The sequence below is a fragment of the Carassius auratus genome, chromosome 28 (assembly GCF_003368295.1).
Source record: "Carassius auratus strain Wakin chromosome 28, ASM336829v1, whole genome shotgun sequence".
In the NCBI taxonomy this organism is placed as follows: Eukaryota; Metazoa; Chordata; class Actinopteri; order Cypriniformes; family Cyprinidae; genus Carassius; species Carassius auratus.
In genome coordinates this window covers 16,834,996-16,850,020 of record NC_039270.1, presented here as the reverse complement: position 1 = coordinate 16,850,020, position 15,025 = coordinate 16,834,996, and the positions used below count along the sequence as shown (strand labels likewise).

The window sequence follows — 15,025 nt, the reverse complement described above, 5'->3', positions numbered from 1 at the left end:
AGGGAGGGAAAAATTAGAGATTGTGCAGGGGAGGCAAATTAAGGACAAGCATGTTGGCCCAACAAGATGGAGGGAGATGGATGAGCGAATACACGGAGTGGGAGAATGAGGGAAGCATTTTAATTCAGAGAACTGAAAAAGGCATAAAGCACAGCTTGCGTGTGATTGTAATTCCACACTCTCTCTGCCTCCTTGGTGGAGGGAAGACTCGCAAAATGGCTGTCGCTTATAGACAGTGGATCATATTCCGGCATATATTAAGAAGGCCTGAATCCAATATGTATAGTAGCAGAAAAAAGATCTGCCTGAGAAAATTAATTCCTCACAGGAAAGCTTGTTGTCTAGATTGACATATTCTCTTATTGAGCATGAATTCATGCTTATATGTATTCATTCTGCAAGTAAAACTCAAGCCCTCTCTGAAGCTATTCTGTCCTATATGTGTAAATCCGAACCTGTTACAACAAGGTCTTCGGAAATGAAAGTGATGATTTAAGCATGCTAGAACGCTTGAGTAGGTCACATGTTTTATTACAAACCTGTGTTCTGTTTTTCTGGAACATGGCACACTTTCCCGCCACGTTCTTTTTTCCCTCCATTTTTCTGGGTTCGCTCCATCAGAGCAGAGCAAAACATGCCGAATCATTCACACTCATTATTAGCGCAACAGATACATTACATACTTAAGAGACCATTTCCCACATATAGATGATGAGCCTGGAACAGATGAGTAATTACGTGGCCTGTTACTTCACTTCCCTACTGTTACTTACTCACGTCTGACTCATTTGGAAAGCCTCGTGCTCGCTCACAACACGGCCTGTTTTTCTGCTGGTTTGAATGGCGCTCGAGACTTCGTCGGGTGCGTGAGGGTTTGCAAACACAGAGAAGCATCGAGTTCGTTCCCCCTTGGGTTTGTCTGTTTATTCATCAGGACTTGATGCATCCAAGTTTAGGATCATTCTGTTTTGGCACCTTTAGATTTCATTTCAAAGAAAACGACACGTTTAAAATGAATCCATAGAAATATGAAATGACTAAGGCGTGTGATTCCGAGAAAAAGAAAGGAGTAAATGAAATGCACTTGGATAGAAAGAAACAACCAACTCAGAATTAATAAAAAAAAATCAGTTTTGTCATATTTTGTTTGCTTGGTTTATCACCAAAGTATATTATTATAATGATTAATTATAATAATAATGTAATTCATAATAATAAAAACCAAAATAGAAAGTACACAAAACATTAATATTGAACTTTTTTAACATTGCTTTTCCCTTTATAATTATCATTATCCTTTAAAACTTAAGTTTCAAGAGCAGGTTTGCTGTAAATTTATAGCATGCATTTAATCTTTGTATTCGTGAGTCACTTAGCTTCGTTTCTCGTAATATTTCGTACTTTATTTGTCGCTTGCGTTCTTGCAAGTATTTATTAAGAGTTCAGCATCCTCTTCTTTTCCTCCCCCCTCCTCCCTTTTTTTCGTCTTGGCAGTCGTTTCTGGAGTCTTTCAGCGAAGTCTGACCCCTTTTTGTCACTCGTGCCAGCCAAAGGGTTTGCGTTTTTTTCTTCTTCTGTCGTTCGCTCCCATGACGACCAAATGCGAGAGTAGAGAAAAAAAGGAAGCAAACAGGGACTGAGAAAAAGATGAGAAGGTTCTTTTAAAAGAATAGAATTTTGTCTAAGGTTGCACGTCTTTGTCAGTCTCGTGGTACAGCAGCTTTGCAGTGAAGATTCTCTGTGATTTCATCAGTCGTCCAGCTACAGTCGTAGCTCCAGCAAACAGCAGTTTGACTTTTTTTTGCCTCTGAAAAGTCTTGATTATTATGTTGATTTATTTATAAAATTAATATATATTTACACACACATATATATACTATATGTATATATATTGTACCTTTTGTAAGAGATTGCAGACCGGGCTATTTCTTACTGAATACCTTACTGCAGTGGTTCACAGTTTTTTTTAATGCAAATAACAAATGAGCAAATAAATATGATGAATATAGTGGAGAGCGGAAGAAGACTTATGAGGGAGCAGTAGCTTGCTGATCCATGTAGACCGATGGGTGGTGAAATGCTTCCTTAACAAAAACATGTCAAATCAATGTCACAAGCTACAGCTCCCATGTCACGGGCCGAAAGAACCCCTCTGCATATCTCTTATAGCCTTTCTTCATTCCAAACCAGCATCATTTTGTCAATGGCAAATGGCAAAGTCATGCATACATGTGTAATCTCTGATCGAAATGTAAAAATCCTCCCGGTTTCTCCAAATCATGAAAACACATGGTACATGAAGTTTTGTCTGTAATATTTTGGGCCTCCGCCCCCTCTCTGCCCTGCTCCCGTCTCCCTCACCCAGCTATCTATATGGGGGGAGGTTGTGCCTCATACGGGGGTGGTGCGTCGGTTGGCTGTGTTAGTGTGGGATGAGTCTTTCAAGTCCTTCTGGATGCAGTTGTGGACCTGTAGGAAGTTGTGGTCCCTCTCCGAATTGTAGGTGGTGGTGGGAGTGCCGTGGCCGCCCTTAAGGGTGTCACCCCCACGGGTGAGTGTGTACATGGAGATCTCGGTGGAGGGTAGAGCCCCAAAGCCCTTCAAGCCCACTGGTGAGGCATCGCGGGAGTGCGAGGGGTCTGTGGAGCGGGATGAGGAGCGTGAGCGGCGCCGATAGCGGTACCGATAGCTGGGGATGCGTGTGATAGCAGAGCCCTGCAGGTAATCTGCAGCCCGCGCGCCTGCCCGCAGCTCCCTGTGCCGGTCGATGAACATGTGCACGGCCAGCACGCCCACCATTTCAGCCATGATAAAGGACAAAGCACCAAAGTAGAAACTCCAGCCATACGAGTAGCTGTTCTTCTTGGAGTCGCTCTTTGAGGGATCCCCCGCATTGGCTGATATGTACACGATCATGCCAATGATGTTACTGAGGCCTGTGGGGAAGAGAGGAGATAGTTTAACCTCAAAGTCATGGCTAAAATGTTTTTTTCACAATCTACATTCTCAGAAAAATGGTACAAAAACTGTTCCTGGGGTGGTACCCTTTTACCATATTTGCCCCTAAAAGATGTATAAAGGTACTTTAAATGGACACATTAGTATCTATCTATCTATCTATCTATCTATCTATCTATCTATCTATCTATCTATATATATATATATATATATATATATATATATATATATATATATATATATATATATATATATATACCTTATGTAAATGGTACACATTGTATTAATACCTCTTGAAAGGGTATCGCCACATAATGACAGCTTTTATATCTTTTATTTGCAGGGAGTCTTCACTGACAGTTCAAACTGACGGTTACACCACATGAAAAATGTTTGTCTCCCCCCCCCCCCAAAATAAACTATATTAATTGATAAATCAGAAGCACACACACAATTATACAAGATATTTATTAAAGTTACTGTCTGTATGAATGTTTGTGTTTTTGAATAGATCTTAAACTTGCTAATCAGATTGCTAGTTCTCAATGTTGCGTTTGACACTGTCGATCATAACATACTTCTAGAGAGACTGGAAAACTGGTTCAGGCTTTCTGGGATGGTACTCAAATGGTTCAGGTCTTACTTAGAAGGCAGAGGCTATTATGTGAGTCTAGGAGAACATAAGTCTAAGTGGACGTCCATGACATGCGGAGTCCCACAAGGGTCAATTCTTGAACCGCTCTTGTTTAGCTTGTATATGCTTCCACTAAGTCAAATAATGAGAAAGAACCAAATTGCCCACCACAGCTATGCTGATGATACCCAGATTTACTTAGCATTTTCTCCAAATGACTACAGCCCAATTGATTCCCTCTTCCAATGCATTGATGAAATTAATAGCTGGATGTGACAGAACTTTCTTCAGTTAAACAAGGAAAAAACTGAAGTCACTGCATTGGGAAACAAAGTTTTCAAGGTGAATGCATACCTTGACTCTAGGGGTCAAGCAACTAAAAATCAAGTCAGGAATCTTGGTGTGATTCTGAAGACAGAACTTAGTTTCAGTAGTCATGTCAAAGCAGTAACTAAATCAGCATACTATCATTTAAAAAAACATTGCAAGAATTAGATGTTTTGTTTGCAGCCAAGACTTGGAGAAACTTATTCATGCCTTTATCACCAGCAGGGTGGACTATTGTAACAGGCTCCTCACCGGCCTTCCCAAAAAGACCAATAGACAGCTCCACCTCATCCAGAACGCTGCTGCCAGGATTCTGACTAGAACCAGAAAATCTGAGCATATCATACCAGTCCTCAGGTCCTTACACTGGCTTCCAGTTACATTTAGGATTGATTTTAAAGTACTTTTACTCGTATATAAGTCACTAAATGACCTAGGACTAAAATATATTGCAGATATGCTCACTGAATATAAGCCTAACAGACCACTTAGATCACTAGGATTGAGTCAGTTAGAAATACCAAGGGTTCACACAAAACAAGGGGAGTCCGCCTTTAGTTATCATGCCGCCTGCAGTTGGAATCAGCTTCCAGAAGAGATCAGATGTGCTAAAACACTAGTCACATTTAAATCTAGACTTAAAACTCATCTGTTTAGCTGTGCATTTATTGAATGAGCACTGTGAAATGTCCAGCCTGATTGCACTATATTTTCAGTAAAAAAAAAAAAAAGTAAAATCATTTAACTGTTTTAAATTAATCTTAAATAAGTACATTAAAGTACATAAAAGTTTTAAAATTGCTTGTTATTATTTTTCTTTACTATTATTTTACTTTCTTTTATGTTAAGCAATTTGAATTACCATTGTGTACGAAATGTGCTATATAAATAAACTTGCCTTGCCTTGCCTTAAACATTTGATAATACCAGGTTTAAGTCATATGAAGATATACAAACTGATTTTTCTAAGAAAACATTGTGTGTTGTAAACAGATTAAATCTCAGTGGTTTATCGTCAGAAGTTTATCTTTGATGTTTAATAATTCCCATGAACTGCATGCACTGTTAATGAAACAAAGGATGAAATGGCTTAAATAAGATAATTATAATGAGAAAAATATTAAATGTAAATAATAGTTGAAAATTGTGTCACAGCTGATACATTTACTCTTTTGAGTAGCAAAAAGTTAAGTTTAGACCCTGTATGCAGCTGAGGATGACAGAACCTTACTGTCATCTCTGTGCCTTACAAAATAAAGTATAACTGCCCTCTAAATGGTAGGGTTAACACAGCCCGTTTCACAATATCCTTAACCCCTTAGCCATAAACTAAACGCTGAGTGCCTTAATTTGTCAGAGTGAGCAAGTAAATGAGGAGATCAGAGTGAAGAAGTGAGCTTATAACAGGACTAGAGTGGGTGACCTCACAGGAACATGATCTGTGGCTCACTGCTGACTTCAGTCACACTCTGCTGGAGTTGTCTGTGACAGAGTGAAACCACCATGATGGATCACTGGGAAAGTGTGTCAGGGACACCATATTTTTAGAGTTTAATCCCAAACGGCCTCTCTAAGCCTAGCAACAGAATCAGGACCAAAGAGAGTCAGAGAAAAAGAAATCGACTTGCTAACTGGCTACTGTATAGCACTGATGCAGCTTTTTCGAAAAAGTCTAGCACAAGTCTTTGTGTCTAAGTGATCTGATCGAACAGCGCTACACATGTTTGATCATGTGAATGTCTTCCAAACTTAAACATCAGGTTTTTGTTTACATTTAGGTGCAAGTTCTGATTGTCAGCTAGTCACCTTGGTAAAATTTATCTAAGTAAAGGTTGAAAATGATTTGTGGCAGCATGAGTAAGATGGGTGAAAATGACAAACAAAGTATTTGTAGCTTTTGTAAACAATCAAAAATCAAGATTCAAGAGTCAAGATTGCTGCATTAGGTCGTATATTTATTATTTTCGCACTTTAGGTGTCTTAACTACACATAAACAAAACTCTCTAACTCTTAAAGGGGACATGTCAAATATGCATGTGTGTGTGTGTGTATGTCAGTGATGTGTGAATTATGTATCAGTGATGTGTGGGTTGCTTGCCCACACAGGCCCCCCCAGAATTCACCCACACCGGCAACAGCAGCTTGCTTGGGGCTCGAACACTTCTCCCTGAACACATGCAGTAACTTGAGTCTGCAGCATGTTGAACCTCTTTAACAGTCTGAGATTCCATCCCTTTGTTGGTGGCTGGGCGACCCCTCCTAGGAGCCAGTGTGGGAACCATCTGCTGACCTATTTCTTCATGAGCTGGTTTAAGTCGATCAACAGTGAGTCATTCTGGACAGCCTCTGATGTCGACCAGGAAAGTTCCAGAAGTTCCAGAAAAACTCCAGCCTCCAGAACTAGAAAACGGCCATCTTACATAGGCAGCAAAGACTGTTGGTGAGCGCCATGACGAATGAAAATAAACTCAGCCGTAGAGAGATCTTTGGGAATCTAAGCTACCTTCAGTCCATGCTGAGAAGTAGGAACAGGTTTGAAAGTACTGGTTCTGTCCAGGAGGGCAGAGCGTTCAGAAGATGGATTCCATGGCCTTGTGCTGTCTGCGATTAAATCTCCTGGGACCCGCAGAGCCTGACCATACACCAACTCAGCTGAGGAAGTTTGTAGATCCTCCTTGGGAACCGTTCAAAGGCCCAGGAGGACCCAGGGTAGCTGCTCACTCCATCTGTCAGACTTGCCCTCAATGCAGTTTTGAGAGAGCGATGAAAGCATGCACACAGCCCATTGGCCTGTGGCTGAAAGGCCGTAGTATGGTGAAGCTGCACACCTAGGATCTGAGCCACCTCTGCCCACAGATGTAAATTAAGGGATGGGGTCAGAAGATATGTCCAATGGTGTGCCGAAATGCACAACCAAAGTTGTTGTTCTGGTCCCTCAAAAGTTTCCAGTGGCGCTTTCATTTGTCTTTGCACTTTAGCCCACTGACATGCCACACACATTGAAGTCCAGCTCTGCACATACTTTTTCAATCCATGCCACACAAACTTTGATGAGATTTGTTTCTGTGGAGCTTCCCGCCAAGGGTGTGACAAACTGTGGAACTTGTCGAACAATGCTCTCCTCCACTCCACAGGTATCACTGGACGATGGTGGCCTCTGGAGACATCACACATCAGCGTAACTCCTGCCTCCATGAATATTTTCAAACTTGAGATAGTTGTCCTGTAAGCCTGTACATCGGAATCAGATTGCTGGTCAGCTGCTAACTGGACAAAATTATACCCAAGTGTTCTGCTTGCACAGTGGCCCTGGTAAGGCAGTCTGCCACGATGTTGCTTTTTCTGCCGATTTGCTTTATATCTGTCATGAACTCAAGACATAAAGGCCAGGTGGCATTGTTGTTGTGATGACCAGGGTTCAAAAACTTTGGACATAGCATAAACATAGGGTTTATCATCCACAAACGCTGTGAAAACACATCCCTCTAAAAATAAATTACTTCCAGGTAGAGTGTGAGCAACTCTATGTCAAAAGTGCTGTACTTCTGCTCATTTGGGCGGAGCTGCCGACTGAAAAATGCAAGGGGTTGCCAAACACCATCTACCAGCTGTTCGTGTACAGCACCCACGGCACAGTCTGAATCATCAGTAGTGATAGCAATGGGGGCATCTGGAATTGATTGGGAAAGCACGGTTGCCTGTGCTAAGGCGGGTTAGCATTCACAAACAACATAGTCATCTCCACTGACCAGCTGATCTGTGTATTCCTGCTGTGTCCTTAGAGGGCCTTGTACAAAGTGTACATAAGCTCAGCTGCTTGAGGAATGAAACGATGATAGAAATTCACCATCTCCAAAAACTCTTGCTGTGCCTTCATTGCGTGGGGAACAGGAAACTTTGTAATAGCATCGACTTTGTCTGGTAGGGAAACTGCACCCTTGCTTGTGATCCGGTGACCAAGAAAGTCGATAGCAGCCAGGCCAAACTGACACTTGGCAGGTTAATTATCAAGCCATGTTGGCCAAGGTGAGTGAACCGCAATTGCAAACGAGTGAGGTGCTCTCTTGTGGAGGCACTGGTGACTAAAATGTCATCTAAGTACACAAATAAAAAAATCCAGGTTTGTGCAGCTTTTTTGAGACCAAACGGCATTCGCAAAAATTCATAAAGCCCAAATGGTGTTATCACCACTGTTTTTGAGATATCCTCCTTGAAGACTGGCACCTGATGGTAACATTGAATAAGGTCCACTTTCGGGAAAATAGTTTTCCCAGCCAGTAGGGCCGAAAAAATCCTGAATGTGCAGAACTGGTTATCAGTTGGGTGTGGTGATGTGGTGAACTCAAATAGTTACTTTCCCTGGTAACGAGTTACTTTTATTATAGAGTAATTCAGTTACTAACTCAGTTACTTTTTGGAACAAGTAGTGAGTAACTATAACTAATTACTTTTTTTAAAGTAACGTTCCCAACACTGTCAGTGACGGACAGGGGCACAACAAAGTTTTAAAATGGTCAGATACTGCTCAGAAATGAAAACAGTTGAGAATGCAAACAATAGAATCTGGGTCTTACAAGTGTATGTTTAAATTGACATTTCTTATCTCGTCCTTGATTCATTCAATAGACTCACCTGCGGACACAAAGAGGATTCCTGCACTGAGGATGATATTGTGACGGGACTTGTAGAACTCGCTGGCAGCTATACACAGGCCACCCATGAAGAGCAGGATGACGCTGAGAATGGGGAAGATACTAGACGCTCGTACGGCTCCTACAGATGGAGAGAGAGAAGAAGAAGGTGGTGGGATGAGTATAAAATGCTTTGAATTCCAGACTGTTACTTGTTGAACGAATCGAGGGAACGAGACGGATGAGGAAAGCTGTCATTTGGGTTGATTATAGCAGCTGTTCTCCTCTGAGCACATAGAGTACAGCCAATCAACACTTTGCCAGTAGAGTAAACAGCTCCCACACCCTGTTAAAGGCTTGTGGAAGAGCAATCTGAGGTCAAGAGTCTCACCAAACACTTGTGCCTAACACAAACACTCTTGTACTCCAAGACCGAACAGGACCAGAGACATTTACAGATGCTGCTATTCACGCGAGACTTCAAGAGTTGGCTTCATTCGAGCCATGAAATGACAAGTGAATGTGTTAATGAATGTTTTTAGGACAGACTGCCGAGCCTTCAACTCACCAATTAGTTCTTCAACTCGATGTTTGTGCAGCTTAAAGGGCCAGTTCACGCAAACATGACAATTCTGACATAATTTTCTGGTCTTTCCCTTCTTCCGTGGAACACAAAATGAGATATTTTGCAGAATGTTTTCCATACAATGAAAGCACAGTGACTAGGGTTTGTCATTTTATATTTACATTAGGCAGATGCTTTTATCCAAAGGCAACTTACATTGCATTCAAGGTGAAGTAACTTTGAATTTGAGTTCGATATAACAGACACATTTAATTTAAACTTTTGGCTTCTATACATTGAAACATAATAAAACAAAAACCAGTAGTGTTTGTCGAAATGATGTAGATGTTAAACAAACCACTTTTTAAATATCTTTGCAGAAAAGATGGATGAACTACAACTACATCTTGTCTTATATATATTATATGTTCAGAAATAATATGAGGAAAATGCTTTAAAAATTATTGTTTACTATTATTAACTATAAATGTTTTGTAAAAACAACAGCAGATTTCAGGATGTCACCATGATGCAAACATGAAATATCAGACATACAGTAGTTTTTGTGCTGCTTTTCCATAGTTTTTTTCTACAGTATGTAAACATGGATGCATTTGACTGTTGCCTTCACATCTCTTGCGGTTGGATCATTATTTTCTCTTTATTGTTATTATTGGCATATTATCAAAGTGTCTAATTCTAACGTTTGGTAATATTTCTATATAAAATCGCGATTCCTCAGTTTCTAAAAGATAAAATCATGGCAAAACATTAAATTCAAACGAATGGATAAAATTGGAAAAATCAAAAATAAGAAAAAAAAAAATCTATTGGAAATGACACCAAAATATGCACCTGCATTGATGCAATGCGTTATGGCAACTGAAGCTTAAACAAGAACAAAAACACATACCGCTCATGACTTCTGGAGAGAAATAGTGCAGATGCTGGACAAATATGAAAATTTCCATGTGTCATGTTATTAAATGGAGTATACTTTGAAAGGCTATGCATCTGGCTGTACACATACTGTGTCGTCATTTTCTCTTGTCCTTTTCCTTTCACCAGTCTTTCTCAATTTTTACTGCTTAAACATCTTTTACCTCTCCTCCCTTCTCTCTCTCTCTCTCTATTTCTCTCTCTTTGAAAATACTTAACATGCAAAGTTATGCTTTCATCAGGCTAGTTAAATTTTCACCACTCCATCTAGTCTGCAAGCTCAGCAGTTTTTTCTCTCTCTCTTTCTCTCTGTTCCTCCCTGCTCTTGTATAAATGCTTATATGTGACAGTACTGTGAACTCTTAGCTAAAGTGGGGACTGAAGTTCCCCTTGACAGGGTCATCTGCCCTCACCTCCACCTTAAAACCACTGCACTTGTGCCATCTGCTGCAGATCACACAAGGAACCAAAGTCAGCTACATCAAAAATTTTATTGTTTCGCTGCTAAAACAACTATGGTGCATTTAAGCTCATTTCAGCCTTTAACAAAATGCTACAAGTTCCTACACTGTTAATTTATGAATAGATCAGTATGTAAATGCATTGAATATGTGCTTTGCTAAATGGCCATATCTCATTTGCTGCATGTGTTATATAAGGTGAGATTTTTCTAGTGCACTTGCCGCAGTTCTTCTCTCCCTCTCTGAGAAACCTTAACGAGACTTCACTCGAGGTGACGAACGGCATTTTAATTTTCTTGCGCTTTGTCTCTTTCCCTCTGTGTTTCTCTCTATCCACTCAATCTAACTGAGTCCCTAATAATTCTCAGTGTCTTGTGCTATCTTTTCTCACCGTGATGTTCCACTAGTCAAACCATATGATGCCAGGAATTGCCATTTGTACATCTAAATCTGTTTGTATTCACTTCATTTGCAACTAAGGCAAGGGTCTATTCTGAGAATGATTTGTTTGTCACAACTATATGCAAGAAAGAATAATTAATATAGACATAGTAGAAACTAATGATTATTTAATAATAATAATAATAATAATAATAATAATAATAATATATAGAATTCATGACCTTTGACCAGAGCAAAGCAAAGCCTCACACAAACAATTCAGAAATATTAGGCCTACAAATAACAATAGTGAAAATCTGCATATTTTAAAATGAAATATTCATTGCAAATAGTTTAAGTAGGTTACTTCTTAAATTGAATTAAACTAGAATTTAACATTTCTTATTCACTTAAATAATCATTTAGTTAAACAGTCTTCCTCCTAATTTTCAAGACATGGTTTCAGCCTTGCCCATTAGTGCCTTAAAGGTACATCTTAGTAACTTTAAGCTTTTGTACCTTATAGAGTATCACCCCAGTGACAGCTGTGTACTTTTTTAGATTAATATAAATATATATTGAGTGTATACACTTTATATTTATTATAAAGAATCTTTAATATGAAGGCTCTGAAATAATTATTGCAGATTTGACTTGTATGCCAAAATAATGTAATGCTTTTAAATTGGCTTTATGTGAAGGCTTAGAGTTAGAAAATATTACTATTTGCAAATAACTGTGATTGATTTGATGTATTCATCAGGATATTGTTTTATTAATTCAGCTGCATTGATTACAGTTTTAATCAGTTGATATCATTAGCATGGCCTGTAAATTTCCTCTATTCTGCTGCCTTTGGCAGAAAGCTTTAATTTGGACACTGTTTGCAACTAAATAAAGGTGCTTTTATGTATGTCCTTGCGAGTTCTTTTTATCCTGTCTTCCTTTCTTTTTCTCATCCCTCTCTCTGTAGGGTGTAGAGTTGCTGGGAATGGTCTGATTAAATATTAAGGTGTGCTGGGTGTTGACCCGGTCCTCTTGCCCTGTATCAACCTTCTCCCAAATCACACTCTCTCTCTTACACACACACACACACACACACGCACGCACACACACACACACACACACACACACACACACACACACACACACAAACACTACCCAATCTCACATTAACCTGGGGACATTGACATGACCAGTCACAGCACAGAGAGGACACACTACTCCTTCTCATCCATCAGCCTCATTCACAAAGACACCACAAGGCAAGAGGGAAGGGAGCAGGAAAGGATGTGAAAGTGGGAAAGGAAATGATGATAACCTAAATCTATTGATTGTTGACACAAGTGTTTAAAACGATGGGCTTGAAGGTGACAGAGGTGTCCTCAGAGACCTGGATGCCATCTTGATTTTCAACTACTGTGAATGGGAGTCTCAGCTAAAGTTTTCATGCTTTAGAGTAGCAGATATTTTCAATAGACAGAATATGCTTTACAAAAAAATACCAGAATGCATAATGCGTTCTAAGAGTAAAACTTTTATACGGTAAGTGAGAGGATGAGATTGATAGGTTGTGGATGTTCATAGAAAAGGAGTGAATGTATGCACACATTCTTCATACATTCCTAATCAGCCCTGTGGACACATGTAGGCTCATAGAGACATGCTTTCGCTCATAAAAATCTCCAGCCGGTACACTCGCAGCTCTGTGACCTTGGCTTTGACCTCTCGGATCAGGCAGCAGCGCTGTATCCATGACTGCAGAGGCTCTGGAGGAGAAAGAGAGTTTAGCAGATTCTCCCCAGGCTCTCTGCCCTGATCACAGACGGAGACTGACCAGCCGGAGGGCTTTTTCACAAGAGAATGAACATTTGTTGGCGAATTTTCACTGCAAATAAGATTTTGAATAGATATAATGTGTTTCTATTGTACATCATGGACAAACATTCGTCTGTCGTCAAATCTTTTTTTAGCCCATTAAAAAACCTGATTGACCAGAGAGATATGAGCTTTTGATCTATAGCATTTGCAACTGAGTTTTTGCTGGATTTCATGATCTTTTGTAAACCTGTTCTCTCTTCAAAGTTGGCTAATATACACTGCGAGGCAGTAGCTTTAAAAAACATTATAATAGCAGCAAAAATACTTTTATTTGGCAAGGAGCTATCACATTTACCAAAAGTGACAGTAAAGACTTTGTAACTATATTGTTACAAAAATGTATATTACAAATAAAGATTGTTCATCAAATCATGGAAAAATGTATCACGGTTCCCATAAATATATTAACCAACACAACTGATTTTCACATTGATAATGTTAAGAAATGTTTCCTGAGCTCCAAATCAACATATTAATATCATTTCTGAAGGATCATGTGACACTGAAGACTGGAGTAATACATTAAAATTCAATTAAAATGAAAATAAATAATATTCAGCTTTACATCACAGGAATAAATTACATTTTCAAATATATTGAAATTAGAAGTTATTTTAAATTGTAATAATTTTGACATTATAACAGTTTTTTTTACTGTTGATAAATGTAGCGTTGGTGAGAATAACACCAAGCATAACAATTTTTTACTTTCAAATGGTATATATATATATATGTGTCCTTTTATTGTGGTCAGCCTAAGGCACACCGGTGCAATAATCATGCTATCTAATTAGCATCTTGATATGCCACACCAGTGAGGTGGATGGATTATCTCTGCAAAGAAGTGCTCACTAACACAGATTTAGACACACTGTAAAAAATAATTCAGTGGCTTAGTAAATTTCACAAAAATAAAGAGCTATATTAACTTAATAAAATCTTTTGAAATCATTTAAGTGATATTTTGAGTGGGTCAGATTAAAAAGAATAATTAAAAATCCAACAAATAATTTCTCTAAAATTTACATATATTATTTAAGTTTATGTAATGAAAATAAATAAGTATTTAACTAACTAATTATATTTTTAATATACCTTCAATATTTCTGGTGAATTCTAATAGAAATATTTGATAATTATTTACTTGTACTGATCTGTTTTAGAAACTAAAACCTAAATTATTAAGTATTTCCAACCAATTTTCCTAAATAAAGTTCCAGCTTAATAAATGACAGTTTAAATAAATTGAGTAAATTTCGCGGCTAAAGTGATCTAAAAAAAAAGCGGCTAAAAATCTGCTTTCCTCAGCAGAGACGTCGACTAGCCATACTCCTCACAACTCCTGGTAAGTAACGTTAGTCAGCTAATCCTACTTACGTTTGTAACACTTTATTATAAAGTTAATAATTATTAAGCATTTTCTAACAATTGTCTTTGTATTTTACGTCATATTCAACAAGTTTCGTAGCTTAATCGAAGTCACCTGAAGGACGGCTTTCCTCAGCAACGGCAAGACCCGCACTCCTCTCATATTGTGGTACGTTATGTAATTTAGCCAGCTAATACTAATTATGTTTGTAATGTTTAATTCAGAAGTTAATTATTAAGGATTTCCTAACAATTGTGTTTGTATTTTGCGTCATCTTAAGAAGTTTAACAAGTTTCGCGGCTCAAACAAGAGGCACCTGTCACTGAAGGACTGCTTTTCTCAGCAACGACGTGAACGGCATTACTCGAATTTCCTGTAAGTAACGTAGTCCTTTTATAACTATGTATATTTGCAAAAATGTTTTCAAAAGTTGATTAAACATTGACCGTGTGTACGTGTACATAACAGTGTAGTTTTCGAAGTTAGTTAGTGGGGCAGCCATATGTATGTTAGTTTTTTTTTTTTTGGAGTGGGTTAACGTTCGTACTATTTGGATCACCGTTTATTTCAACCGCCATTTGAAAATCTAACGATAAGTGTACCGTGGTCCAGCAACTATAACTATACATGCCCAATGGAAAACGATTTTGTACAGGTTCCCCTTTGGGGTCAGTGGCTTGTCAAAAGGGAACACATCATTTATGAACTTTCAAATGACAACATTCTTTCTTGTAAAAAGCTGTCACGTTGTTGTAAAACATCATAATTACAACATGAACTCAAGTATGAGCTCTTAAATCACCACTACAAATACGCCATGCAAAAGTATTTAAAATGGCGTGGACATAACATAGACTGGTGCGTTTTAATCAGCTCCC

At 38.7% G+C, this 15,025-nt stretch overlaps 1 protein-coding gene across 1 annotated transcript in view; it reads right to left on the bottom strand.

Moving 5' to 3' along the window:
- Positions 1 to 459: 459 nt before the first annotated feature.
- The window catches only part of LOC113047012 (voltage-dependent calcium channel gamma-2 subunit), a 71,904-nt gene continuing 57,338 nt past the window's right edge, over positions 460 to 15,025 (bottom strand). Inside the window, exons 3-4 of the mRNA XM_026208232.1 lie at positions 8,553 to 8,693; positions 460 to 2,936 (exon numbers count right to left, since the gene is read on the bottom strand). Of these exons, the coding sequence (XP_026064017.1) occupies positions 2,392 to 2,936; positions 8,553 to 8,693 (686 nt within the window). The 3' untranslated portion in view covers positions 460 to 2,391. The remainder of the gene's footprint in view (positions 2,937 to 8,552; positions 8,694 to 15,025) is intronic.